Genomic DNA, 27,691 nt, shown 5'->3' on the forward strand with positions numbered 1-27,691 from the left:
ATAAAAAAAATATTCAAAATAATCAATAGATCAGCCCTACAAATTTTCACATTTTGATGTTAGAAGTATTTTTAGCAGTTAATTCATTATTTGCTACAAATAATTAATAGTTTCTAAATCCACACTTTGTTGTTGTATTTTAGGCAACAAAATTGTTTTTTTATTTAAAAAAATTAATTTGTTTATTTGCATTTTCTTGTGTATATCTAATTTTGTAGAAATTGTCTAATGTAAAATCAGCAGAAAGCATCAATTAATTGTCAGAATAATCGATTAACAAAATAATCGTGAGCTGATTAATGTGTTGCTGTTTGGTGCTGAAAGACGTCAGTTTAGAAATCCTAAATCTAACAGCTTCAGTCAGGAAACACAGATTATTAAATCCAAAGTTTTATTCAGATCCAATTAGACACAAAAAGCGTTTTTACTGAGAAATGTGAAAGCAGTTGTTCTCCTAAGCAGCCAGACTTTCTGAAGTTTGTTTTTTTAAAATCTGAGTCTAATTAAACTCTGGACCGCTCCGTTACACTCCGCCCCGGTTTGTGATTTAACTCTGACTTCCTGTCTGACTTTGTGTGCGACTCCTGAAGCCCTCCTGAGACGAAGGACTCGCCCATCGACCCGGCCGACGCCCAGCGCCAGGAGTGGTTCGCCCAGTACTTTTCCTTTTGACTGACCAGAACTTCTAAAAGGATTCAGCATGTCAACCAAACTTAAAGAGATTTTAAAAAAAACAAAGAAAAAAAAGAGAAAAAATGTTGAAACTATTTGTTATTTATTGTCATCTTGGGGCTTTGGGGTCAGTTCACCTCAGATTCAGTCGGCTGCAGTTGGAGAATCGGTGAAACGCACAGAACTTGATGTCATTAATTCCCACTTTTGGCAGAGCCGATGGGACGAGCGTGAACTGAGCCCGGCCCGATCATCACTCCGACCTGATTTGATTGGCTCACTATGGACGAGTTTCTCTCTTAGTACAGTGACTATAATCATCTGTACGTTCGATGTTTATTTGGTTCCGTTACTTTCTGATTTCTGTTGCGGTTTCTTTGAGCTAGGAAACACCAAGTGGTGCGTTATCATGCTGCTAAATGCCATAGTTGGATTAAAGTGAGAATAAATATATATAAAGAAATAAATGGTAGGTTATTGTGCTCTCTCTCGCTCTCTCTCTGTCTGTATGTGGTTCTACTGCACACAGCATCTTAGACTAGGAGGGCTGATCCAGGACCAGTTCCCCTCCTCATTTCTGGTGACATTCACCTGATCCTAGATCAGTTACCATGACAACAGGCTCGGACTTTAGGACGGTTTGTTACAGCTGTGTAGACGTTTCAGCAGATTTTGGTAGAATATTAAAACCTGTTTGTATGGTTGTCTGTCTCAACACAGATATAATGATGTCTCACCGATTTTAAAAACAAAAATAGCATTTTATATTTATAATATAATGTGTATGCTTATTAAAGACTTATTGTGACATTTAGCTGTGCTTGTCTGTCATTTATCTGTCTGAATTTTTGAATGAAAGTGCAGTTGTTGTTTTTAAGGAGCTCCAGTAGCAGTCAGTCTTGCAACAGATCTGAAGATGCCTCTGATGGAAGACTGTTGCTGTTTAAAAGAGAAGAAATTTTTCCAGCTGCACAGCGTCTGAAACCGTCCAAACATTCAACGATTCAACCAGTAAATTATGAATAAAAGTCGACAAAACAGAACATAAGATTCATAATAAGAACATAACATGAGCAGCGCAGCTCTAGAATTTTATTTTATAATTAAGCAATTAATTATAACTTGTTGTTATTTAGCATTTAGGCTACAGCAAATAATTATTGCAGTGCTCCACATTCCTCAATATAACAAGAAAGTTTTTCATTAGCGATTAATATCGTTATTATTCTAGTGATTCATTTTTTAGCTCGAAGAGATGAAAGGTGATTTTTTAAATCAGATTTGATAATATTCAATAAAGTACTGTAATAATCAATAATAATCAGTTATGTTATTGAATATAACTGGATACAATTTTTTTATATTGGATTGTGAATTATCTAATAACTCATGTGAAAAAGTATTTGTGTTACTAGAGAAAAACTAAATATTAAAATTAGTAGTACAAGTAGTAGCAATAATATAGAAATTTATTTAAAATTCATAGTTCAAATAGTTATTTGTTGTTCACTAGTTACTATTATTTTAGGATATAGTCAATAATTATTTAGCAAGAACAGAACATTTGATTTTTTTCGCTCAATTGTTATAAATTAATATTTGCATTATTACTGGAAGTGGTAGTCTACAGTATTTACCATATATATTAGTAGGAGAAGTGAGTAATAAGAGCAATGTTCTATTTAAAATGTAATGTTCAATTTTTATTTTATTTTTTGGTATTGACATTTTTATTTAGGCCAGTTTACCTGAAGAGTAAATCAAAAATGTTTGCAATACAAAACTCTTCATTAAATATTACTATTTTCAATTCTTTGACATAAAGGCAGTAAAAAATAAAATTACTTTTTATTTATGATTATTGGAAATTTTTATATGCATCTTTTCAAGCATAAATTTATCTAGTCATTATTAAAGTAGTGGTATAAAAACAAACCGCTAGGGGGCGGTGTTAAAGTTCGTAGTGGTGACGTCACTCAAACCCGGAACATAAACAAACCAGCTTCCGGTCACAGCTTGAAGATGGCCGCCCCCGGTGCCGGCGCTCCCAGCCGGCTGGTCCAGTATGTGGTGGTCCGCTCGGATCTGGTCCACCAGCTGTCATGGCCGCTGGGGGCCGTCATCACCCAGGCCTGCCACGCCGCTACCGCCGCCATCCACCTGCACTACGGAGACCCGGACACCCGGCGGTACCTGGAGCAGCTGGACGCCATGCACAAGGTGGTGCTGGGGGTGAGCGGCGCCGCGAGCAGCGTTTAGTCCTCCTTTACTCCTCGGAGATGGAAACGGATCCAGATGTGAGTAAAAACCGGGTTGTTTTTGCTCCGCAGGCCCCGGATGAAGCCGCGCTCTCCGGACTGTCGGACTCCCTGACTCAGGCCGGAATCTCCCACAAACTCTGGATCGAGCAGCCGGAAAACATCCCCACCTGCTTGGCCCTGAAGCCGTACCCGAAAGAGACGGTGCAGCCGCTGATGAAGAAGTTCAAACTGTTTAAATAATGGAAAACGACTTAAAGTGAAAGAAATCTATGTGTCCACTGGGTGGCGCCAAAATGAAGCTACACAATGATTCCATGTTTACATGAATAAATCCTTGTTGAATGCAGTTTGTCTCAAGAGACATTTGTCTTTTAAAAAAAACTGTTACTTTAACTGCGGAAAATCAACAGAAACGACAAACTCTATGCAGTATTTTCGGTTTAGTTGAATTGTAAAGTGACATAACCTTTTTTTATTATTTGAAAAGGTAAAACAATTAAGATTTTTATTAAAAAATGGAGAACATTTCTGGAGAAAAAATCCCTCAAATTTTCTAGAAAAAACAAGGAAATTTCTGAGTTTGAAAAGTCAAAAATATGCTAGAAAATTTGAGATTAGTTTAAAAAAAATTCTAAAAATCTGACATTTCTTTGTATCACTGGCTCGATGCTTTGGTGGCGATGTCCTGCTGGAAGGTTTTCTTCTTTTGTTTTTGGAATTGAAAATAAAGGAAATCTTTGCACTTTTACATAATATTAATTTAATTTATTTTCTTCAATTTTTAATCAGAAAATCCCAATAAAATATGTTAAAGTTGGTGGTTGTAACATGAAAGAATGTAAAAAATCAGGTTAACGACTAAACCTAAATTGTTTGGAGAAATGTTATTTCGAATAAGTGAAGCGTTTTCGTTTTTTAAAGTTAAAGAAATGTTTATTTTATATTATTTTTCATCACAAGAGGGCGCTAAAAAATAGCGATAATTCCTGAAAAGGCGTTTGTTCTGGATTTTTAACTTTTTATCGCTGCGCCACTGATAATCAATTTCTTGCAATTCCATTATCAACCGATCAGAAAGAATAATGTGAGTTTTTCTATAAACAACATTTTATAAAAAATTTATTTAAAGATACAAGCAGCCGCTTTTTCTCAAAGGTTTAACAATCGCTAAGAGGAAACATATTTTATGGCTGACCTTCTTTTGTCGCCTGCAGATTTTTATCCCTTGTTGTGGAAATGTACATTTTTAAACAATATTCTTCAACTTTGTGAATTTCCCGTGGTAGAGGCGTAACCCTGAAATGCTCCTGCCTTGACCTGCCTGATAACTGCAGACTGTGTTCATCCCAGAACTGCTCCGTTTTTACAGCATAATTAATCACATTAGAATAAAATACTTTTCAAAAAGCACAGTAAGACTAAAAGGTTCGGAAGAGACTTCAATCTCAAAATTATAACTTTTGATCTAAAAAGATTTTTTTTAAAGTCTAAATTTTGTACAATGTTGTAACTGTCTTCAGTAATAAAAGGAGACAAAGTTATAATTAACTCATGACGGCGTGTTGCAGCGACTATAGAAAACAAGAGTAAATTTTTATATTTAGATTAATCTCAGATATATTGTAGGAAACAAATAAGAAAAATTCAGAGGGCTTCAGAGAAAAGTGGAAAATTTGGTAAATCAATCAGAAAATTTCTAGAAAAAACTTGGAATTTTGAAAAGTCAAAAAATGTGAGAACTTTTATCCTGATCTTCGAAGTTTTCTGGGAAAACGTGGACATTTCTGAGCTTCAAAAGTAAAAAAAAAAATGCTTTTGGAAATTTCTGGGTTTCAAAAGTCGAAAATGTTTTACTTTGACATCATATACAAATCTAAACAAGGCGTGGCGAATGAAATGGATTTGTTCCTGTTTAATAAGATACTTTTTACTCAATAACAATAAAACTATATATGTTTTAGAGCAGCCTTAAATAGAGCAAATGGTTAATTTGAGTTTTCAGAGCAGAATGGCGACGCTTTGCTTTGTCAGGACTAAACTCGCCTGAAATGATCTGTTACTGAAATAGTTTCAGTCTGACTCATTTTCTAACTGGGAATCGTTTGAGCTGCACAGGAGCAACCAGTTGAACACGTCCGCAGGCTGCAGACGTGTTTACCTGAGGGACAGCAGGAAAACGGACAGGATGCGGAGAAAATGTCTGTTTTTCATCACGTATCAGACAAACTGAGCGATGAAGACAAAACCAGCAGAACTGATCAGATCAAATTTACCCCTGCAGACCGGAAATACGAGCAATTTGCTTTTGAAAATCCAATCATCCATTCATTCCCTGTAAAACCTGTTGAAATATTGAAGCTATTTGTTTAATTTTGAGAATATAGTCATATTAATATAAGGGTGCAATTTTACCAGAAGAAAAAAAGCTTAGTTATAAGTATTTGGCTAAGAAATGTAAGCATTTCGTTTTAAATATCTGAAATATGCCAACCTAGAGACGTAACCTTTCCTGTTACATCCGTAGTTTTCGTCCCACACCGTTGTTTTTTATTTTTCCCTTTATTTTTAAGCAGTTCCGGAGCTGCTTCGCCAATTACTCAATAGGCTGTTGCTAGGTAACCAAAGAATGAGTGGGTTGCTAGGTAACCAAAGAATGAGTGGGTTGCTAGGTAACCAAAGAGAAAGCGTGTTAGTTAAAGTCACTAACCTAGCTTAGCTAGCAGTGACCAGCTAGCCTTTCCTGTGCCTACATCCCCCAGAATGCTGTGCGGTTCCGTGAATATTCTATTTATTGAATATTGAAAATCAAATGTATTAACTATTGATATTGATCACCTGCCTGTCATAATATATATTTTTATTGTCTCAGGTTTTTTTTTTCTTTTATGCACAATTGTTTCAAAAATACTTTTAACATTTTTATTAGAAACTTACACCAAAGTACAACTTCTGAAAGATTCTCAACATTTCCTCATTTTTTGTGATTTTTCATGTTGGAGTTTTCATAACATTATTGCGTTATTCTCCTAATATGATGACTTTGTTCTCATAATTAAAATAATATTCCATCATGGCGTTGATGTGAATTCAAAGTAAAAATAAGTAGAAGCTTTGTAATACGCTTCTCAAACAAAATGGCCGCCCTGGGAGCGCTGACATCACTCTGAACTATAATCGTTTACAGGGCATTTTGTGAAGCATGTTGTATTTGTTTGGAACATTTTGGCAGGAAATTAACTCCATAAAGAAATAATGAGTATTATTTTCTAACAACTTTCAGAAAAGGGTCTGTGGCCTTGAACTGATTATTTTTGGACTATTATACAAATTTGTTTGTTAAACTTTATATTTCTAATTGACGTAAAATTACTATTGACATGATTTCCTTGCAAAAGTTCATTTAGTCTTTCCAAACTTACAGAAAAGCTGTCCTCAGTTTTTTTAAAATGTATTGAATTTGGTTAAATATTACTAAAACTTAGAATAAATTTGTTAAACCAAGTTTTAAAGAAATTTGAAACCTAGATGCCTTTTTTAATACACCAAATGTGCAAATCCTTTTTAAATGTTTTAATTTGCTTGATTTTTTTAAATTGTTTTGGACTGTGAGTACTTTAGACTCGACCTTGTTGTTTCACCTAAATATCTGTCTCTGCCCGACGGTTTGATCACAAGGCGTTAAATGTAGACGTTGCCTCTGTGACTTGGTGTTCCTGTGTTTTATCAGCAAAACAAGATGAAGGTGAACAACATTTTAAAAATGCCAGAAGTGTGTAAAGCGCCTGTCTGGGTAAAAGCAGGCATAAAGCCCTCGCTTGCCTTGACCCACCAGATAATTGTGCCCTCATCCAGTTTAATAAATATAGCAGTGTACAGTTTTTCTCCCTGATGTTTTCCTGGAAATACTCCTCTGGTTGTGTTTCATCTATCTGCCATAATTCCTCTGTAAAAGGCTGAATATATAAGATATAAATACAGATATATGAGTTAGCTTCACTAAATGTAAAGTGATTATTTTGAAATAATTGTTTACATCCTGAATTCACCTAAAACCAAAAGATAATTGGCTTAAAGTATAATATAAACAAAAACAACAAACCTTTCTTTGTCTGGCAGCCATTTTGCCCTCAGCCCAGCTAAAGAAAACTTGTTTAGGATATCTAGAAAAAAAAACACTGCTTATAATATTTGCTAAATATTTACTATGAAAAAATTTGTTCTTGTAATTAAATAACAATGGCTTAAAAACAAAAAAAGATATTAAGTTTTTTCAATAAAATAGGTGGGTACATTGCAAAAACAAAATCTTCTCAAGTATTTTTGCTCTAATTTCTGGTATAAATATCATAGTATACTACTAGAAATAAAACAATCTTAACTTACAAGTGACTTTTCAGCAAAACATTACAGCGTAAGTAAATAATCCCTTAAGATTAATTTTAAAATTCTCTAGTTCCACTGGCAGTTTTTTTTTTTTTTTACTTATTACATGGAAAAATGTCTTGTTTATCACAATAAATCCGATTAATCGTTTCTACCCTACTTGATAGCAATTGCTCCAACCAGTTATTAGGTTTGGGAAGAAACTACTCGTTTGTGTAGCTTTTCCCCTTTATTAGATCATATCAACTTTTTACAAAATAGATGATTTAAAATTATGTTATCTTCATCTGATATTAAAATTTGTTTATTTGAAAGATTTAAGTGTGAGCCAAAAAAAGCTCTTCTTGAATTTATTGTTATGTTTGGGGACATGCTAGGCTAACTGTATGTACCCAGTTAGCATAGACATAACTACGTATTCATGTCTATGGCCGGTTAGCATTAGCATAGCAACACAGCTCCTGTTTGATTTGGAAAATAGTACACTGTGTAAACATCGACGTGTACAAAGAAAATGTTAGCATGGGAAATTGGATCTTTCCCAAGGTAACAACTGCTAACTTAAAGCACAGCCGAGTCGCTAGCTTTTAGCTAGCAGTTGGTTTGAAACCTCCATGAGTTGCGGACGGTTGAAATGGCGGCACGACAAATATTTATGAAAATTCGCCCCCTTGTGGTCGGATGGTAGTCATGCAACCTGAAACATTTTGCAACAAGGGCAAAAATCAAGTTGACAGAAACAGAGGGCCTTTTTTATTTAAAAATGTACAAATTAATTTATTGTGCCTTTTTCAATTGTATCTGCTCAATTATAAATTAAAGATGGAAGATTTAATTCAAATAGTCCAATAGATCTTTTTTAGAAAGGTGATCTATCAGTATAGTATAGAAATTTATTTGAGTTGCTTTCCTTTGTTGGGCTTGAAGAATTTTTAAAATTTAATCAGCAATAATATTTGAGTCACTATTTCTTTAGTGTTTGCTATATTAATGGAAGCTTTTGAGTAAAAGTAGCTGGATGTTTGTTGTTCTATTTACTACAATATTAAGATATTTTAAAAATTTTGATGTCCTTCCTTAACATTTTTAATTAAAAAAATATTTTATCTGTAAAAATGTCAACCTCATTGATAAAAATATGTCTATCTGGGTTTTCTTACATGTGCTTGCATTCTTCTGTTCTAACGAATATTTTAAAATGTTCTCTATTAATAAAATATTTAAAATCACTGATGCAGCATCACAATTGTCTGCACACACACACACACACACACAGAGGCAAAAAATCAAATTCAAACAACAATATATGCACAGAGTTTGTTTCTGTAAGAGCAAGTTACTCCAAACAACAGCAAAAATGCACAAATGTAAAAATGTAAGCCATGCAATGAGAAAGCAAAAGCTTTGCATACTGTATGACAATAAATATGTTTCCTTTTGGCTTTAAGGATTTAGCTATAGAGCATCATAAAACTCATCTGTTTTTTGCTCAAATTTCTTCTGTTCATGTAGATTTTGGGATAATAATCTGTTTGCACTGGTTTTGCACAGATACTTTATTTATGCAGCACCTTACAACAAGCAAGTTGCACCAAACAAATTGCAGTTCTAGTGCTAAAATATCTACAATAACAACTTGAAAAGTTGAAGATTTCTTGCAAACCACATTAAAATGCAACATGGCTGCCTCGTGTAGAAAAGTGAGCCTTTGTGATTCTGTAGATATATGTCTCATAGAGTCAGACTTTGATTTTCACCTTGTTCTTTCAACTAAAACGAGAAAAGAAATGTGTTGACAAAGGATGTCCACATACAGGAGTCGTCACATATGCAAAAAATGTTAAGACCTGGACAAGCAAGTAATTTAACAGAACAGTTAAAGTGTACTTTCATGGGAGAAGTTGAGCAGAACAAGCCCTGCAGCAAAGATTAGCTGAAAATATGTCTCAAAGAATGGCACCAAATGTCCGAAAGATTGAGCAACAGTTCAGTTCTGACAACACGTTCAGATATGGGATCATTTCTGCATCGAGCTTATAGTGTGGCTTTATCTTGAATTGTGCTTTAAAACAAGAAGCACACAAATGTAAAAATGATTAATTGATTTTTTATAGATTAATCGGATTACAAAATTGGTATGTTCTGCAGAATTGGTTTTTACTAAAGCCTCTTTCATACAATATTAGAAATTGTTTCAAATGCAGTTAAACAAATAATTCAATTCTTATTTTAAATAATAAAATAAACATTTTATTATCTAAATAACATAGTAATAACATAGCATTCCTTTAGGGAATTTGTAGCTAAAAAATACCTTTCACATGTGAAAAGCTCAGCTCTTTCTGTTAACATTAATACAGTAAAGAGCTGATCTGTTGATTAATTTTTAATTATTGATTTAAAAATAATTATTGATTATTTTTTAAATTTTTTAATATAGCATAAAAGGTCAAAAAAAAAAGTTTGTTAATTAATTGCCAACTTCAGTTAGCTATTAATTGATTCCTAAATTAATTAATTAATTTTGAAATAATAACTATTAATTAGATTTATTGTTCAACAGTATTTTCTTTATTAAATCAATCTTTTGACTCTTACTTTAATGCAAAGATGTGAAATCAAATCTTCTCAAAAGCAGACTTTGGTTTATCCACTTATAGGAGCCATTTTCAATTAAAATCGATACATTTTCTGTTTTTGTAGCAAAACCTCAGGTGTCAAACTCCAGTTCACAAGGGCCACAGGTACAAAACGCTGGAATGAAATGGCTTAATTGCCTCCTCCTGGTGTAGATCAGTTCTCCAGAGCCTTAATGACCTAATTATTCTATTCAGGTGGTGCAGCAGAGGCACTTCTAAAAGTTGCAGGACTGCGGCTCTTGAGGACTGATCCGATTAATCGAGTCAGCCCTAAAAGTAAAAACTACTCCTAAAAGTAATTTTTTCTAAAGTTACTCAAGTAAATATAAGTAGTTGCTATCCTTCTCTCGATATATGTAGTAAAACATAAATAATTAGAGTTAAATTGACAACTTCACTGATTGTTGTGGTCATACATCAAAGGCTGGGACTTTAGTCCGGTCGCCTCGTGAACGCGCGTCCCCCGTGCACGAGCAGCCCTGTTTGTTTGTGTTGAGAGATTGGAAATGGCGGAGAGCAGAGAGGAGAGCGATAACTTGGTTTAGCAAACGCAACTGCACCGCCACCGACACGCACAAACCCGCGAGCGTGATCCACTGAGTCCCCCGCCATTCGCTGCTCCCGACCGGACTCGCGTGGCCCCCACGGACGGCGTGAAAAACGGATATTTGGAGCGAGATTTAGCAAAAGCTTGGCTAGCTGGCTGAGCTAACCGAGCTAGCAGCCTGGCTAACTTCACGTCGTGTGTGATTTCGACCACGCAGGCTTGTTTGTCAACAAAAGCTGACGTTAAATTGACAGCGAGCCAGCTTACATACAACTTCTGGAAAGTTTCCAGATTAACCCACGCGTGTTTTTAACATGGTCGCGACGCTTGACCGCAGTATTATCAACCTAAAGTAGGAGAGGATAAAAAAAAAAGTGAGACAGCTGAGTGAGTATCCTCGCTGAGACCAAGCAGTAGGTTAAGCTGGTTAGCCAAGTTAGCCGACTGGCATTGGTTGAAGCTGGGAAGTAATCAACGGAACCGGACGGATCTGCGGAACCAAGCCGAACTGGAGCCCGAACAGGTAGGGGAGGCTCCATGTGAGAGATGGATGCCTGGGCGCCTCATGTGTGCTGCAAGGCCTCGGCTCATTGTTGAGTTTTTCTTTCCTCTCTACGTTTTTCTCCCACTCCTGCTGAAAGTATAACCGTGCGTCGCTCCGGAGGGGCGGCTTTGCTCCAGAGCAGGCGGCTGTTATGTAACGTGGAGCCGGGGGAGACGGCCTGAAGGTGTCGCAGCTCTTTTGGGGGGTTTCTGTAACCTGAACGCGAAAACTGAAAGAACACCTTGACCTCCTGACACATGGCATCTGAGGCTTTTTTAAAATAAGCCACACAAGTAACTCATGTTCACTGGAAAAACACTTAAAAACATGCGAGGACGGCTTTAACTGCGGATATCTGGTTTAATTATCATTAATTAATGAAAGTTGTGTTGGTTTCTTCAGATATTTTATATAAAAAATACATATATAAATGAAAATAGGTTAGCATGTTAGAAAATTTGAGTTTAAAGTCTAAATATTTTTTTTTATCTGAAAGCACTTTAGGAAGTCAGGATGCACCGACTTTGAAAATGTGGGCCGACATTAATGACAATAATTAAGGCTGGACGATATGGCTGTAAAATGTAAGAGTTTCACATCAGTCTATCTATAATTATTGATTAGTTTTTTGTTATTGTAAATATCTGAAATACTGACAAACTTGTGGCGTGACCTTTCCTGTTTTATTCAGTTTTCACTCTACAATGTTGATTTTTTAATTGTATTTTATTTTTAAGATGTTATGAGGCAAAGTGGGAAAACCTTAATCTGCTACTGTTACACAACAGGTTGTTGCTAGGCAGCCTAGGAATGAGTGAGTTGCTAGGTAACCAAAGAGGGAGTGAGTTAGTTGTTTCCACCAACCTAGCTTAGCTTGCTAGGAGAGGTTGAACGACTGAAGCCTACACCTCCCACAATGCTGTGCAGTTCTAGATTTTAATTCATTTAAAGGGTTGAATATTCTATCAGATCTATTATTTATTCATATTGATCACATGTATGAAAGATGTATATTGTTATAGATTTATTGTTCAGCCCTAATGATGATATATTAACATGATAAATGAGCTCAATAATTTCCAGATACTTCTTAATCCATTTTATTTATGTTTTTGGTTATGTGTGGGTTTTATTTCCATTTTATTTTTTGTTTTTGGTTGTTTTGTTTTGGATATTTAAAATATCTACTGTACCTGTTCTAGTACAGTAACAAAATTAATGTTTATTTGATTATTTAACTATTGCTGTAATTCAATATATTTTAAGGAGCTCTAACTAAAACGTGTGAAATGTTGACACAAAATCCCAAAAATGTTTTAATTTCAGGCTTTAAAAAAAAAAAGCCTTGAAATGTTGAACAATTACCTTTTTAGTGCTCAGAATAACTCTGTTAACTTACTTTTATTCACCCAAAAGATCAAAATTAAAACTGTTATATGTGATATTTTTATAATTAAAAGGACCAACAGACTATTAAAAAAAATTAAGTAAGGAAAAAATAAATAAATTGAACTGACATTATTTTTCAAACTAAATAGTTAAATCCTGAAACTTCTTCCACTTAATACAATCTAGATGGTCTGCAGGCTATTTCTTTTTTATGTTTTGATAATAATATTTAGCATTCAATAAATCAAATATGAATAAAAATCTGATTTATTTCACGAACTCTATTCATTTTATATAGATTAATTCCACCCAGGCTGATGTTTTCAAACCTTTATTACTGTTCATTATTATTCTTGCTTGCAGCTAATAAAAACAACAAAAATTACATTGGACCAATAATAAGAAAAAAACATTAATTGCAGAAATGTCAGCTTGATCAAATGTATGTAAAGTGCCTGCTTGAAGGTTTTAAGCTGATGATTATTACTCATAAAAACATTCTACTTTATTAAAAATGACTGTATTTGGTTGATTTGTACAAAAAAATCAAAATGTCTTGCAGGGATTCATGAATAAATACAGCTTGGTTTGAAAAGCAATGAGAGAAATGGATAAATACTTGTTTTAATTCTCAAAACTGCAACTTGAAATAATTAATAACAGCTGTTGATAGAATCTAGTTGGAGTCTAAGTTAGTGGAAACTCAACATTCAATTTACTGCGTTGATTGCTGCATTAAAACTCAACTCTCCCACTTTTTCTTTGGTCTGTGAATGCATCAGTAAATGAACAGCCCTTTCTAGAATCCCCTGTTTTGACCTTATTGTGTGCTGATGCTTTGCAGCCATTTTGGAAGTGTTTGATCCAGGACCTTTAGATTAAACTGTGGTTTTGAGTGGTGGTCAATATCTTTTATCAACTGAATGTTTTTCTGTTTGTAAATGAGGCAAACGAATCAATCCCAACTTTCACTTCAGACTCTGCCTCTTGGCTGTTCAGGTGTCTGAAAGTGGTGATAATTAACTTCACTCTAAACGCCTAAACAATCAATTCAACATCTTTATCTTCAGATATTTGAGCTAACACTAAAGCTTAATGTACTGAATTGTCTGTATTTATTTATTATTAAACATATTTTCTAAATGTTGCACTCAAAAAAGTCATTGTATTGTACTGTAAATATAAATGCAGTATCATTGTAAATACTGGGTACTTTTTAGCCAATTATTTAATTTCTCTGCATGTTTTTTGCAGCAGAAAAGTATGTTTTAGATGATAACTTTATTAAACTACTTCACTGGCGTTGTTTTAAAACTAAAACTAGGGATGCGCGACATATCTGTATGGGCCGATGTTGGTCATTTAAAGTATCGGTATCGGTCCGATAAGTAAAACTGAGCTAATAGCAACGTTTAACGTTTAATTATTGGGATTGAAAAGGTTGGAAAATATCAGTCAAAACAGCTATATTAATATCGGGTATTAACATCAGCCCAAATTTTCATATCAGTACAAACTTAGCAGATATCAACTAAAAACTATTTTTTTTTTCTTATTTTATAAAACTTGGTGTGATTGGAATAAGATATATCAGAATCAACATCGTATCGGTCCGATAAGTAAAACCTGGCTGATGTGGTCTATTAACAATGTATTAACTAAATATATATTTAAAACAATTAATTGTACTATTTCCCATAGTTTAATATTTGTATGTTTAAAATTCTTATTTTCTTTCTGTTACTACCTTTTATTGTTTTAATAAATTTTATTTCACTCAAAAAGGTGGTTTATTGATTTATTGGCTGATGTGTGAAAAGCCAACAATTCAAGACCAAAATCTAATTTAAAATATGTTAAATGTTTGAACGAACATTTTAATGTTTTTTTGTAAATTTAGCAGTTTAAAAATCTGAAATTTTGGGCCAATATTATTATGGGATATTGATTTGGGTGACAACTAATATTTATCAATAATATTTGCTCTCTATATATTTTCCTACCCTTTTAATAACATTTAAAAGGTTAGGGAAATACACTTTTAAATGTTGTTTAAAGAATCCATTCATAATAATTTTATTTACAGATCATTCTATCAATTGTTAGACGATTAATTGATTAATCGTACAAAAACATAGATTTTTTATTATGCAATATTGGGAAAAACATTAAAAGATATTTTAGCAATTTATCAAGATGCAATGTCAATTAATCAAATGTTCTGTTTTTGAAGATTACATTTTTGGAAAATCCTAAAAAGTTTTTCCACCAATGCATTTCTTGGATTTCCAGGTTGATGATCTTGTTTGACAAACGTCTCAAATTATTGAAATAAAAACCAGTTTTTAAAGATATTTTCTGTCATTTGTAATTTTTAAGGAAAGTGAGGAGAAAATTAAAATTAGAAATTAAAAATGAGAAATGTTATGTTTAACCCACATCTGCCCTCCTCGGTACTGGTCATTTTTAACCACTTTTAGTTAGTAAAACTCCCACCAGATATTTATAAGCACCTTGTTGCTGTGTGTGTGTGTGTGTGTGTGTGTGTGTGTGTTTCTGTAGGGGGAGGAGTTGATCATGTGGTATTTGTTTGGTCATGTGACTGTAATCGGAGGCTTGCTCCTCCTTGTTTTCGTGTGTGAAGTGACAGCAGGTGGATCGGTTTGAGCAGCATCTGTAGTGTTTGTGTCCGAAGCATCACAGCTGGGCCTGACGGAGCTGAGATGGAGCCCAGATAACAAGCAGGTTACAGAGTTCAGCTCGGGCCTCGCTTGTTTGGCTCGAAGTTTGTAACAACAGTGAGCGTAAAGCTGTCTGTAAGCAACAAAACAGAGAGTTGTCAAAGGATCAGGAGTGCTCTCTATTTGGCTGATCTCATCAGTCCTGCAGAAAAATCAAACGATGTTCATATTGTCTGGAATTAAGCATCTTAGGATTAACTTCACAGGTTTAAAAAGTGAGTTAAAGAACAGAGATGTTAATTGGCAGGTGGAATAAATAATTTCTTATTAAACATGAGGTATGAAGACAAACTGATGGTAGTGGGAGCCTTCCTCATCCTCCTCCTCCTCCTGTCTGAGCTCTGCGTCTGTATGGAGACTGAGCAGCCATTTTAGCAACCTGCCTGCCGCTGCTTTCTTCTGCAGGAGCTGCTTTAGGTGTTTGTGTGTTTTAAATCCCCGGGATGTCAGCGGACACTCTTGGCTTTCATTTGGCTTCTCTGAATAATCCCCAGCATGCTTGGTGGCAACTTTATTCTGCAGAAGTTTTGAGGCTTTTTAAAATTTCTGTACAAGATTTTTATTGAATATTTCCTCCAGTGCCCTCATTTTAGTTCAACATTGTTGTTTGATCATTTATAAACGAAGGAAATTTTTTATTTAAAAATTAATTTTTTGTTTATTTGCGTCTTTTTCCCCCAAATTAATTGAATTGTTAGAATAATTAATTAATTGATAACTAAAACAGTGTTGAATTATTTGTCTTTCATACAAAAAAATTTTTTTTTGCTCATTTGAGCATTTGTAATCTGCCATATTTGCTTTATCAACTTTGAAATTATTTGACATGTTGACCCCTTGAATTAACAGAATAAAACACTAAAGTCTGAGTGATGTGGGCGTCACTGGTGCATTTTTCTTGTTTCCCATTTACTTAATTTGTAAAGCCTCTGAGCTTTTTTACAGTGAATCACTAATGGAGAAGACTAAACATGTCCTAAAACCAGTAAACTGTCATTTTCCCTGACATGTAGAGGCAAACATGAGAAACTGTGTTTGCCTTCACTGCGATTTGAAATCAGTTCATGTTTCTCTCATTGTCTTTGCTTCTTCTGCAGATAAATTAGTTATTCCCTCAGAAGATGGTTAACCTAAATATATTTTGTTTAGATTTTTTGGTTTTCTTCTCACTTTATTTTGAAATGGAAAAATCAAAGAACGAACCATACATGAATTATGTACAAAAAGAAGTAGTGTTGGTTGTTTCTGCTTCATTAAAGTATGTTTAAATCAAATTCGGTGCATAAATGCTTATTATAACTGATATGTTTTTTGATATAGAAATAAAATCTGTGTATTACTGTAAGTGAATGACCTCTGCCGTACATATTTTACATTCTCTCGTCTGTTTCTGACGTTATTGCCCGACCTTAAACTTTGTCCCTGCTGGTTACCGTATGCAATCTCTCCATATGCAGAACATAAACAGTGACTCGGCCTTTTCTCTTTATTCTAGAAACATAACAATTTAGGTTTTTTTTTTTATTCCCCCTCAGTTAAAATATACCCAGATAATTTCAGTTTGTAGTTATTATTGTCATATTTGTGCATAAACAGCTGAATAAAGGAAGCAGACATGTCACTTCTCTGTTTATTCTGTCAGTCTTTCTGTTTTCACATTGCACACCAGGATAAAATGCTTATTTATATATTTTTATATTTGTTCATTAATACCTGTTAAATTGTGAAGGATGAATAAAAATAAAGGGTTAATCTAGATTATTTGAACATAGAATAATCCTGAATAAGGGTGGGTGTTATCAACTTACAATTTCATTGCGACATTTTGTGGTACTAATGTGATAACAATCAAGATTATGATTTTAAAAAAGACCAAAAAACTATGTATTACTCACTTTTTAGGTAACTAAAACATTCCCATTTGAAATAAGTTTCTTCAGGATGCCACTTACTTAAAAAATATGATTTATATTATAAGCTGCACTGCACGCAGCAGCTGCATTTAAGGTCATTTTCTCCTGACTTTACTGGACATTGCATTCTGCTGGTTGGCAGTTGGTGGTTACCACGGCAACCGGTAACTGACAGCTCCTCCCCCTTCTTCTTTTGCCACGTTTAGTATGTCTTCAACTGTTAGCATAGTTAATGTTATGCATTTTAACTTCTTCAGTTGTACATATAATTTATTAATTTATGTTGTTTATTCGGGTAGCTTTCATGTTTCATATTCTGTTCTGTGTATGTAATACATACAGTAGCTTCTGCATGGAAATCAGTCTCAGTCCGATAAGTAAAACTATGTTTTCGCAGTTAATCAAAAAGAATTTAAAACTACTACATAGATTTAGTTGAATTCAAGGCTTTATTTGCATTAAAAATATGAAATTAAAGGACGGCAATTGATGATTATTTTATTGATTGATCTATTGAATATTGTGATGATTAATCAATTAATCAGATCAAAAGAATTGGCACATTTTAGAGATTTTTTGAAATATTTTTTTGTATATTATAAATTTAATTTTTTTTAAATAAAAAAAAACTGCATTTAGACAGTTTATTGCCTAAAATGTAATAACAGCATTCGCTAGTACGCTCAATTATTTGTAGCAAAGGATTCAAAATAAATTGTGAAAAACTCAACCATTTCTGCTCGACTTAAAGTTAAAGTGTTGGGCTGATCCGTTTATTTTTTTGGACTAACCAATTATTAATTTGATACCAAAAGGTGCTTAGTAGATTTTCTAAGGAGTTGGGGGTGGAACATATTTACAGACAAAGAAGGTTTTATTTTTTTTATGTTAAAAGCAAAATGCATATATTTTTGCTTAAGACAGTGTTGTCTTAAGTGCTCCTCTAAGAATGTTATTCTTTTAGCAAATTGCCTTTTTTGAAAGCCACTCCAGTTAACAATTGATTACTAAATTAGTTGATGATTATTTTTATAATAATCACTATTAATCATTTCATCCCTAGAAAAGATCCAGCGTCAAATGCAATGAACTGAAAAATGTAGAGTAAGAAACTGGAAGGAAAAGTTTGGCGACTATGGTACATAACTTGATCTTTTGTTGAAATACCATAAAAATGTGTAATAGTTAATGAATTTACTGTCAATGGCATTTAAAAAAACATTTGTGCACTATGCATTGAATGTTGATGGCATTATTGTGAAAAATGTCATTAATAGCATTAAATTTGATCAGCAGAAGCCTTATGCTAACTCATTTGTGTTTCTGGAGGCCATGTTGTTTTTGTTTGGTCATGTGACCGATGTTAATGCCGACACACTGAGGCTGCCTTCCTCAGCACCTGCCCGAGTCGTCCGTAAAATCAATTATTGCTGTCATTGATCTATTTATTCACTGGAATGTGCATGACTAGATCTTATGATTATGTTATGAATGGTGGGACTACTTTGTACTCAATGCGGCTAACCGCACTATGCAGTTTGTTCTCTTCACACCTCCATAATGTCACATAGACCTTGCACTTACTGCAGGCATTGATAGACGAGGCATAGAAACTGTCACATTGTTCCAAAACAAACCAGCTGGAGCTCCAGTCCAGGTTCAACAAACGGGGTGAAGGACAGGCCGATTCATCTGAAATATGAACAAATCACAAGAGTTTTGGTGGAAATTATGTTTACTCTTCATTCAAAAGAGAAACTTATTGGAAATGTCTCTGCTAGTTTGTCAGTGTCTGCTTGGTAAAAGCAGCAGCTATGCTCAGGTAGTCTCACAATATTAGTCAAAGACCAGCTTCATTTCACCATTTCTCTGAATTAAATGCCATATTTCTTCAGAAAATAGTTAGAAATATTACAAATCAAAGATGGGCCAATCACATTTTTGCACCCGGTACAGACTTTTGCTTTTCTTTACGGTCTGACTTTCTAATTGCAGCTTTCTGGACTAAAACTCTTACAAGCTCTTCTATATGAATATTTTGGTGTAGCAAACATTACCTGCAGTAAAGGAAAAGAGTTTCCATAATAGTAGCTTTGAATCCAACAGAAAGTAGAAATTTTAATTATCTCCATTTATACAAATAAACATCTTTAACTTGTATCCTGATAAATTCACAGAACAAAAGAGTTGAGATTTAATGTGTTTTAATTCTCATGAGGGAATATAAACAATCCAATGTTTCAGTATTTGGTCATTAGTCAACTGATTATTGCGTCACTATTTAAAATAACACCTGTATTATGCCTCGTTTCCTTACAGCAGTGTGGTTCGGTTTTATTTTGTCTGTTTCCATAGTAACAGTGGCCTGGAACTGCTTTATCCATGCTCAGGATATTTTTGATTTTGATGTGGACATTTTTGATGTTAGCTCCTCCTACTGGTGTGGCATTGGTACTGTTGAGTTTCCTATTTTATTTTGGAAATACCAAAAGTTGGTTCAGTTCGCTATTTAGCCCGTTTAGTTGTGAAAGCAGCCTTTAAGATTGACCAGTACCACACCATTCTTTCTTCACTTGATGATCCATAGGACATTGACACAATAGAGTGAAGCTACTGGCGTCACTCAACACAAGGATTTCTAAAGTATCACCACAAAATCAGCGAGTTTGAATGTTAAATATTGGGCTGCAGAACTCGAAAGCAATGTTTTATTTCACTGCTCTGTTTATTTTTACCTGCAAATTTCAGGCAATTTTAAAGATTTTTCAGCTTTTTATTAATGTTGACACTTGTGTTTTTATTTGTCATGAAATCAAGGCAGTAACCTGATTATTCTGTTTATCTTTGAGTGTATTAGGGCTGCAGATTATTTTAGTAATCAATTAATATATCTATTATTCTGACGATAAAAAAAAAGATGCATTCTCTAGAAAAGTTTTGACTTCATTTCTGCTCTGAATATGTTTTTCTTTTATAGAATAACCTTGTTTTGATTTTCTACATTCTAGTTGACAATAAATCGTTCACAAAATTAATTGATAATTTCAGCCTTTGATTAATCACGATTAATTTGATGAATCGTTTCAGCCCTGGACTGTATCGGTATAGGAAGGACTTTTTTAATCAATCTTTTCACACTGATGGTGTTTTCTCTGTGGTCCCCTCCAAGTCAGAGGCCGGCTGGCTTCTCCCTGCACCTGGGATGGTGCCATGTGACAGTACGGCGGCGGAGCCCTAACCTCGCCACCGGCGCTCCATCACCTCGACTTTAAGCCGTTCGCCCTCCAGTGACCTCACCTGCAGAGTCCCCTTCATTCCTTTTATCTGTGGAGAGAGCCCAGAAGGAGGCCCCCAAAGCCACCACATGACTCATTCACTGGAGCCCTAGACCAAGTAGGTGCGTCAGGTTGATCTATCCAAAATGTCTTTAGACTGTAGTTGATAATCTACTTCAGCGATCTGCGGCTCCAGTCCTTAAGGGCTGGTTTCAACTTCTACTCCTACACTTACAAATCAAACTGTAAATCAACTGTTTGTATTTTTGTCTTGTACAGTTTTGGCTGAATTACTGCTATGAATGTATATTCTAGTTATCAATGAATTGAGTGCTATTGACATCTTGCACATCAGAATGAAAAAGAAACAGCAATGCTATGTTTTAATAAAGCTTAGAAAATAAAATAAGCCCCCAGCAATGCCATTTTGGCAGTTTTGACTTTTGTAAAAAATAAAATAAAACTAACAACTCCATATTGGATGTGAAATGTTTGCAGCATTTTTCAAGATATTTAGTTTTCAACTAAATTAAATGGGGGCATTTCTTGTAACGATTGTTATCCAAATGAAAATGATCTTGCTAATTTTAACTGATCATGTGATTAATTGATTTATTGCGTATCTTGACAGGCCAAAAAAAAAAGAAAGCTGGATTTTGGTGAAGTTCAGGTTAAGTAGTGAATTGTTTTCGTAGATGTACCCTCTACTTAACTTTTGCTTCTGTTTGTGGCGTTTTCAGATCACTGTTGTTGTGTTAATGGGGAAATATAAACCTGGTCAGATTTCCATGCAAAAAATCACCATAATTCTGACAAGGATGTAAGTAGTGTAAAAGTGGGAGTTTAAGCTGCTGTAATTGAGTTTTCTGTGTGTTTCTATGGTGTTACTTGTCTGTAAGTAGTTGTTGCACAAATAAAGGAGCCTCTGTGAGTCTTTCTAACTTCAGACCATGTATTTTATACACCGAGGACTTTGGCTGCGTGTTGTGGTGTCTGTGGAGCTGTGTGCGGTCCAAGGTTATTTCTTACTGCTGGTAAACATCCTGGTTCTGGTGTACACAGATGGTGGGGAACAATGGACTGGAACTGGACAGAGTATTCAGTTGGAAAAACGAGGAACACAGCAGCGTTTTTCTGTTTATGCGTTTGGATGCAAATCTTCAATATGACGTCATATCTAGTTTTAATTTTCTGGTCTGCCGGTAGGGTGAACATTTTCTCACAGTTGTTTTACTTCCTCTGACTTCACTTTAAAACACTGTATTGGTGAAAATTGACTGTAATCAATTCTTCCCACTGTAAGCACATCCTCACCAAAGAGGGTTATTGTTGGCCCAGACTGGAAGTGCTAAGTGGTTCTGTGTTCACTGATCAGGAAAAGATTAGATTCTGGAGCTTCTGATAATTAGATAATTTTTATGGTATTTAGTGTTTGAAAAGGTAATTAAAACAAAACAAAACACATTCTTCTAAAACTTATCATCATCACTAAGGACAAAAAAGTGATGGTAATCTATAGTAGACCTTCAGGAGCGGGTTTCCCAATTATTTGTGAAAAATTCACCTAATCGCAGATTTTCTTATAGAGCATATCTTAAATATTTGTAAGAAAATGCAGCTTGGAAAACTGAAATACCTCGGTGGAATGATAAGGATACATTCACACCTGCTTAGTCCAGTTTAATTGAACTCTAGTTCATTTGGCAAAGTGTGAACGTGCAATCGAACTATGTAAAAAAGCAAACACTGGGGCGTGCCGTGGTGGCATAGTGGTTAGCGCAACCCGTATTTGGAGGCCTTGAGTCCTCGATGCGGCCGTCACGGGTTCGACTCCCGGACCCGACGACATTTGCTGCATGTCTTCCCCCCTCTCCTTCCCCGTTTCCTGTCAGCCTGCTGTCACATAAGGGACACTAGAGCCCACAAAAGACCCCCTGGAGGGGTAAAAAAAAAAAAAAAAAAGGCAAATCTAAACTTTGGTTTGGTTGAAATGAACTCTGGTGCGGTTCGAATGATTATGTGAACTCAAAGTTGACCGGAGCAGGAAGTGAACAGCACCGCAGGTCATTCTGGGTAAATGCAACCAAAACCAACATGCTAGGCTAGTGCTAGCGGGAGAAATAGTTCTATAGTCTTTCGCCAACAACAAAAGAAAAATCCTACATCCACTCCATTTTTGTGTACCTTTTGTGAAGAAGGAAGTTGCGCTCAGTGTCTAGTTTTCTTCAGTTGTTCTTGTTGCAGCGCCCCCACAGGCGAGGAACGGAACAGTTGCTATTTTGGTCCCCAATCGAACCAAATCTTCCGGACTATAAGGTCTGAAAAAACCCTTTGCTTCTGCAGTAGTGCTAAAGTCCTGATAATAAACCCAATAAGAAACCTTGAAACGACTCGGAGTGAATAATTTACACGTCTTAATAACAAAACTGAGCTCAGAGGGAGTAGAATGACTTCTGGTTTGTCATGTGAAGAATTTGTTCTGGCGCATTTTAGTAAATTACTTTTTCAGCTCATAGAAGATTCATAATTAATTTACAAACTATGAGTTATAAAATCCACCTGATTGAGGAGTTGGCTACGCTCTGCTTCATGTCAAAGCCACATGCGACATTTTCCCCAGCAAACCTGCACAAAACGAGCTGCTGCTGATTTCACCTGGTCCACATGGCGATCAGCTCCTCAGAGCGTGATGAATAAAGGAGCCGGAGGTCTGACTGAGGCTGTTTACTCTTTGCTTTATGTCCTGACATTCAGGAGGGGCCGGCCTTAGCAACAGTGACTGAGCAGCTTCTCAGAGGCTGAACCATCTCCCAACAGCAGAGAGGGGTGCACATGTTTCACACTAAAACAATCTGGGATTCTCTTTTTATTTTAAGCTAAATATACATATTTGCAGCTTGAATTTGGTCATTTATTGAATTTTTTTATCAAAAATCTTTCGTTTTACTTACGTAACTATCCCACATCTCTGCTGCTTTCACCTATTTTCTTTTTTTTTTTTGAGAAAGTTCACAAATGAGGAAGTGAATGAACTATTCAGAGTCTGCCAGTTTTTTTTTAAAAGACGCATCTCCGAATCATATTTCCCTCTCAGTCACAACATGATGCTCCAAATTAGGATGATATTTAACCCTTCCCTCTTTTACCTCCTTCTCCTCCCACAATTTTTCTGATAATCCTCCATCTCTCGCTGCCCATTCTCCACCTGGTGGTCTCTCCCTCGCTCCCCTTGCAATCCATACATTTGCACGCTTTTGGTTGGCTTTCTGTGCGATGGCAGCTTGCAGGATGGGAGGATGACGGAGGGAGAAACCCTAAAGAGGAGACGGTTGGTGTTTGTAATGGGGCGGCTGCGGATTTTACGTCTCAGAAGGCTGACTCTGCTCTCGCTGCTGCTGTTTGTTCTTCATCTTTGCTGACTGAAGGCTCAGTCCTCCTCTTCCTCCTCCTCCGTACGTCACTTACAGAGAGGAGGGCGGGAGAGGTCAGAAGCTGCAGGAAGCTGACCTCTTCTACAGGTGTGTGTTTGTGTGCGATAGGAGCTGCAAAGGTTTTGTGTCTGTGTGTTTTCTGCAAAACGTGACATGTGGGATGTGCTCAGCCTGCAGCTGTAACTACTGATGGTCACTCCACTCACATGTTACTGGGTTTAAAAGTTGTTGAGAGCATTTTATTAAATGTTAACCTTATTGATCAGAGAAGGAAATGTATTTTTATTTTGGAAATAAGGAGTATTTCTTGGATGTAGTCTTTTAATTTTAATGTGCTAATGTTTAATGTTGACTTGATTTACACACAATAAGCCTAAAGAGTCAAAGTGCATCAGCCTGGGTAATTAAAATGATAGTTATTGGAAAATAACGAATTATTTACATGATAAAGTAAAAAAAATCTCTGAATAGTCATTTTTATTTACAGAGACTTCATAATCTATTTGGATATTTGTGGTTTTTATTTTATTTTTATTAATTGTCTTTTTGTTGTTTTTTATTTTGTATATTTAATATATCTTCCGGTTTAAGTTCTTTATAAAGTTAAAGTTTACTTTTTGCTGGGAGAGCAAACTTGCATTGCATTGTTATTATTAATATATTTCTTGAAAAATGGTCTCAAAACAAAAATATTGTTGTTTATTGCAATCATTTCTGGGTCAATTTTCCATCTAGCAAAATTTGATATTGTGACTCTGGCCTATGCACCAATCTGATATTAATATCTGTATTGATCCTGATATTGAAAAAATCTAGATAACGGCAGATCTATTCAGTCTACCTCTATTCAGTTCCTTTTTAAAGTGAAAAATAAACAGTTTATTGCCTGAAATGCAACACTAGCATTCCTTTAGAGAACGCTTGATCACTTGTAGCAAAGGATACTTCTAGCATCAACCCTTTTTGTTTGACTTATTGATACGATGTAGATCTATTGATTTACTGATTAATAATTGGATATCAAAAAGTGCTTAATTAGAAAATTTTTAAACTTAATTTAAACCAGGTGAAGCTAAAGGAGTTATGGGTAGAACAGATTTACAGACAAATGTTTTTTCTCTTAAATGTAAACATTTTTTGTACAGTTTCTTTGCTTTTTTTTTTTTGCTTATTTATTGTTCTGAGTGTGTTGTTCTTTTAGCAAATGTCCTTTTTTCAGTCTCTATCTTCTAGCTAACAATTAATCAACTGCTAAATTAGTTGAAGATTATTTCATCAATCGATTAATCACAATTAATCTGATTATTCGTTTCAACCCTAAATCAGATTGAATCCCATAACATCCAAAACAGTTAAATTCACATCCAATCACATACACTGTTTCACTGAAACTATTTTATTTCAGTGAAATAAAATAGTTTGATTATATAATGCCATATGGTGAAAGGTGACCCCACTAAACTCTTTTTATTTTCTAATTTAAATAAAGAAGCAGCTGTGATTCCCAATCTCCCAAACACGAAGCTGATGTTTGTGTTATCTGCCGAGTCGTAGTGGAGCTCTCGTTTTCCTGATATAGAGGATGCCTCCTTTTTCTTCTGGAGGGGAGTGAGGGTGATTTGAGGTAAAAATGTAAACGAGGCTCGTCAGGAAGAATTATTGTCCTGAGAGCAGCTTGACCTCACAGCCATACTTTATACTTCTGTAACAATCGTGGTGAGTTTTATCCTGGATTAAGAGGTTTCTATTCTGTGTAGCCGATCACACTTTACAGATTTGTACTTAAGATGACTCAAATTTTCTTTAAATTGGTTAAAAATAACTTTAATTTCTGTACTTTTGATCTTTTTTGACGGTTTCTTCCCTTTAAACACGATGTTTTTCCCCTCGGAGCTGCATGTTGATTAGAACCACTAAAACGACATTACATCAAATTTGTGACGGCAGCACAAGCGTTTTAACTTTAATGCAACATTTGCTTTAATGGATCCTTCAGAAACCTTGTTAACTCCTGTATTTCGGCAAGTGTTGCAGCATTTCTGTTGCCATGTCAACCCTCCTGATGAAGCCACAGAGATGTTGCTGCTCAGATATTTCCCACTTTGGGCACACATTGATGAAGTATGTGAGAAAAAGGACAAAAACCTTAAGGAGGATGTTGGAGCTCTGGTCTGGATTTTAAAGTATTTTCCAGAATATTTGGATGAATATTTGATTCCAGTCTACACTCATCCATATTTTCACACCGTTTTTTTTTTTTGTTGTTTTTTTTTTTACAGACTTCATGTTTAAAAACAGATGTGCAGTAAATCCACCATTACTTTTGTGTTTATGTAAAAAAAAGGTTAAAATAAAAAACTCATATCAGGAAATTCTGAAACTGGCACCAGCAGCAAAGTGACCGGCATTCAAAGCATGTAGTCACAAATATATAAGAAAACCACAATAAGGTCAAATTTTTAACAAAATGCCTTGTGCATTTATTTAAGAAAGCATACTCTGATCCAAAGGAATGTGCAACTGAGAAGGATAATTTGAAAATTTTACAAAATGCCCATATCTGTGCATTAAAAACAGGCTATTTACAATGAGTAAAAACTCTAAAACAGTAAAAACAGTGGAAATACCAGTAAGGAAACAAAAACCTCTAGCAGTGACTGTTATAGTCCGACAGTTGCAGGCAGGAAGGATCTGATATACTGCCACTTTGTGCACCCAGGATGCAGCAATTTGTCATTGAAGCAGCTGAACTTTCCTGAAGTGGACATGGACGTTGTGTAAAAACAATGCTAACATAAACTTTAGGATGGAAACTTATGATTTAGTAATCAATTATTCTAACGATTAATCGATTAATTGGATAAAAAAAAAGGCCACATTCCTTTTCTAAATAAGAAAATCAATATTTTATTGTCTGAACTGCAGTAAAGCAGAGGTAGTAAATCCTCTTTCAGTTTCCAGTTTCTATGCTCTACACCTTCATGTTCTTGTGAAATTGTAGCTTTTTCCGCAGAGATGAAGATGACAGATTAGAATAAATTGGATGACATCTTAGTTTAGTGTCATCTGTCTTCGCTGTAATAATTTACCATGTAGGATAACAAATCAAAATAATTTCTCTCTGTGTATTTTAGCGATCTGGCTGATTTGTTGTGCTCGATCAGCTCTTAACTTGGTCTAAATGTCCCAAAGTCTAACACTGCTTTGGTTGGAGGAAATTAAACTTATAGAAATAAATTTTAATCTCAGCTTCATTTTTTTATTTTTTAGCATCTTGAGCTAAAGCTAAGGATTTTACTGCTGCCTCTATCAATTTTATCATATCACAGTATATCTGTGTTAAAATTAACAGTAGGACTCAGATAGCAGGTGTTTTTTTAATGGACTCCTGAATGTTATTGTTTACATCTGGAAATTGTTTTACTTTCCATCCATAGCCACTTTGCCACAGTAAAGCGGTTCTGTCAATTAAGTTAAAATTAAATGAAACCTGGAGATGTAGCTATTATTAATTTAGTGCAGAGCGCCACAGCAAAGGGAAGAATAAAGTTAAAAAACAACTTTTTTCTCGCTCTGTGTCGGCTTTGCTACACGCAGACTTGTTACCATAGCAACTGGCAACAACACCACTATGCGTTTCAGGGTTCAACACCAAAAAACACTCAAGCATTTCCCACACAAAGAACAAAACATTCAGTCGGTTACAGTTTTATGTTTTTAGACTTATTAGTGACTGTTGCGGTAGATTAGCTAACGCTGCTATTAGCTAAGCTAACACAGCGGCTGTAAATTAGCGATTGGCTAGTAACTAATTTAAACCCCTGCTGTACTGATGATCCGTCAGAGTTGGTGCTTAAATCACCTTTTTTATTTTGTAATTGAACCGAACCACCAAA

General features: G+C 35.0%; 2 protein-coding genes across 11 annotated transcripts in view; both read left to right on the forward strand.

The window, feature by feature from the left end:
• Positions 1-27,691, forward strand: part of fam184ab (family with sequence similarity 184 member Ab) — a 182,253-nt gene that overhangs the window by 129,906 nt on the left and 24,656 nt on the right. For 2 of the 10 annotated variants that reach the window (XM_028041113.1, XM_028041114.1), the window contains exons 1-2: positions 10,372-11,025; positions 20,263-20,486. Coding sequence is in view for 2 of the 10 variants with exons in the window: in XM_028041115.1 (XP_027896916.1) it covers positions 591-672 (82 nt within the window). In the remaining 8 variants the exon portion in view is untranslated. Of the gene's footprint in view, positions 1-590; positions 1,487-10,371; positions 11,026-17,254; positions 17,295-20,262; positions 20,487-21,104; positions 21,274-27,691 lie in introns of those variants that run through there. The other 8 variants (XM_028041116.1, XM_028041115.1, XR_003598535.1 and 5 more) reach the window with 7 other exon arrangements.
• Positions 2,659-3,279, forward strand: ptrhd1 (peptidyl-tRNA hydrolase domain containing 1). The gene is made up of 2 exons (XM_028041118.1): positions 2,659-2,904; positions 3,003-3,279. Exons 1-2 carry the CDS (start codon positions 2,695-2,697, stop codon positions 3,171-3,173), a joined length of 381 nt encoding a protein of 126 aa, XP_027896919.1. The 5' UTR covers positions 2,659-2,694; the 3' UTR covers positions 3,174-3,279.

The sequence above is a fragment of the Xiphophorus couchianus genome, chromosome 15, assembly GCF_001444195.1.
Source record: "Xiphophorus couchianus chromosome 15, X_couchianus-1.0, whole genome shotgun sequence".
NCBI lineage: Eukaryota > Metazoa > Chordata > Actinopteri > Cyprinodontiformes > Poeciliidae > Xiphophorus > Xiphophorus couchianus.

What these genes read in the sequence shown, in the direction of transcription:
- ptrhd1 (XM_028041118.1), top strand. Translation starts at nt 2,695, where the DNA reads ATGGCCGCCCCCGGTGCCGGCGCTCCCAGCCGGCTGGTCCAGTATGTG. An exon ending in TGCACAAGGTGGTGCTGGGG is followed by an intron (nt 2,905 to 3,002) that starts GTGAGCGGCGCC and finishes TTTGCTCCGCAG; the next exon opens with GCCCCGGATGAAGCCGCGCT.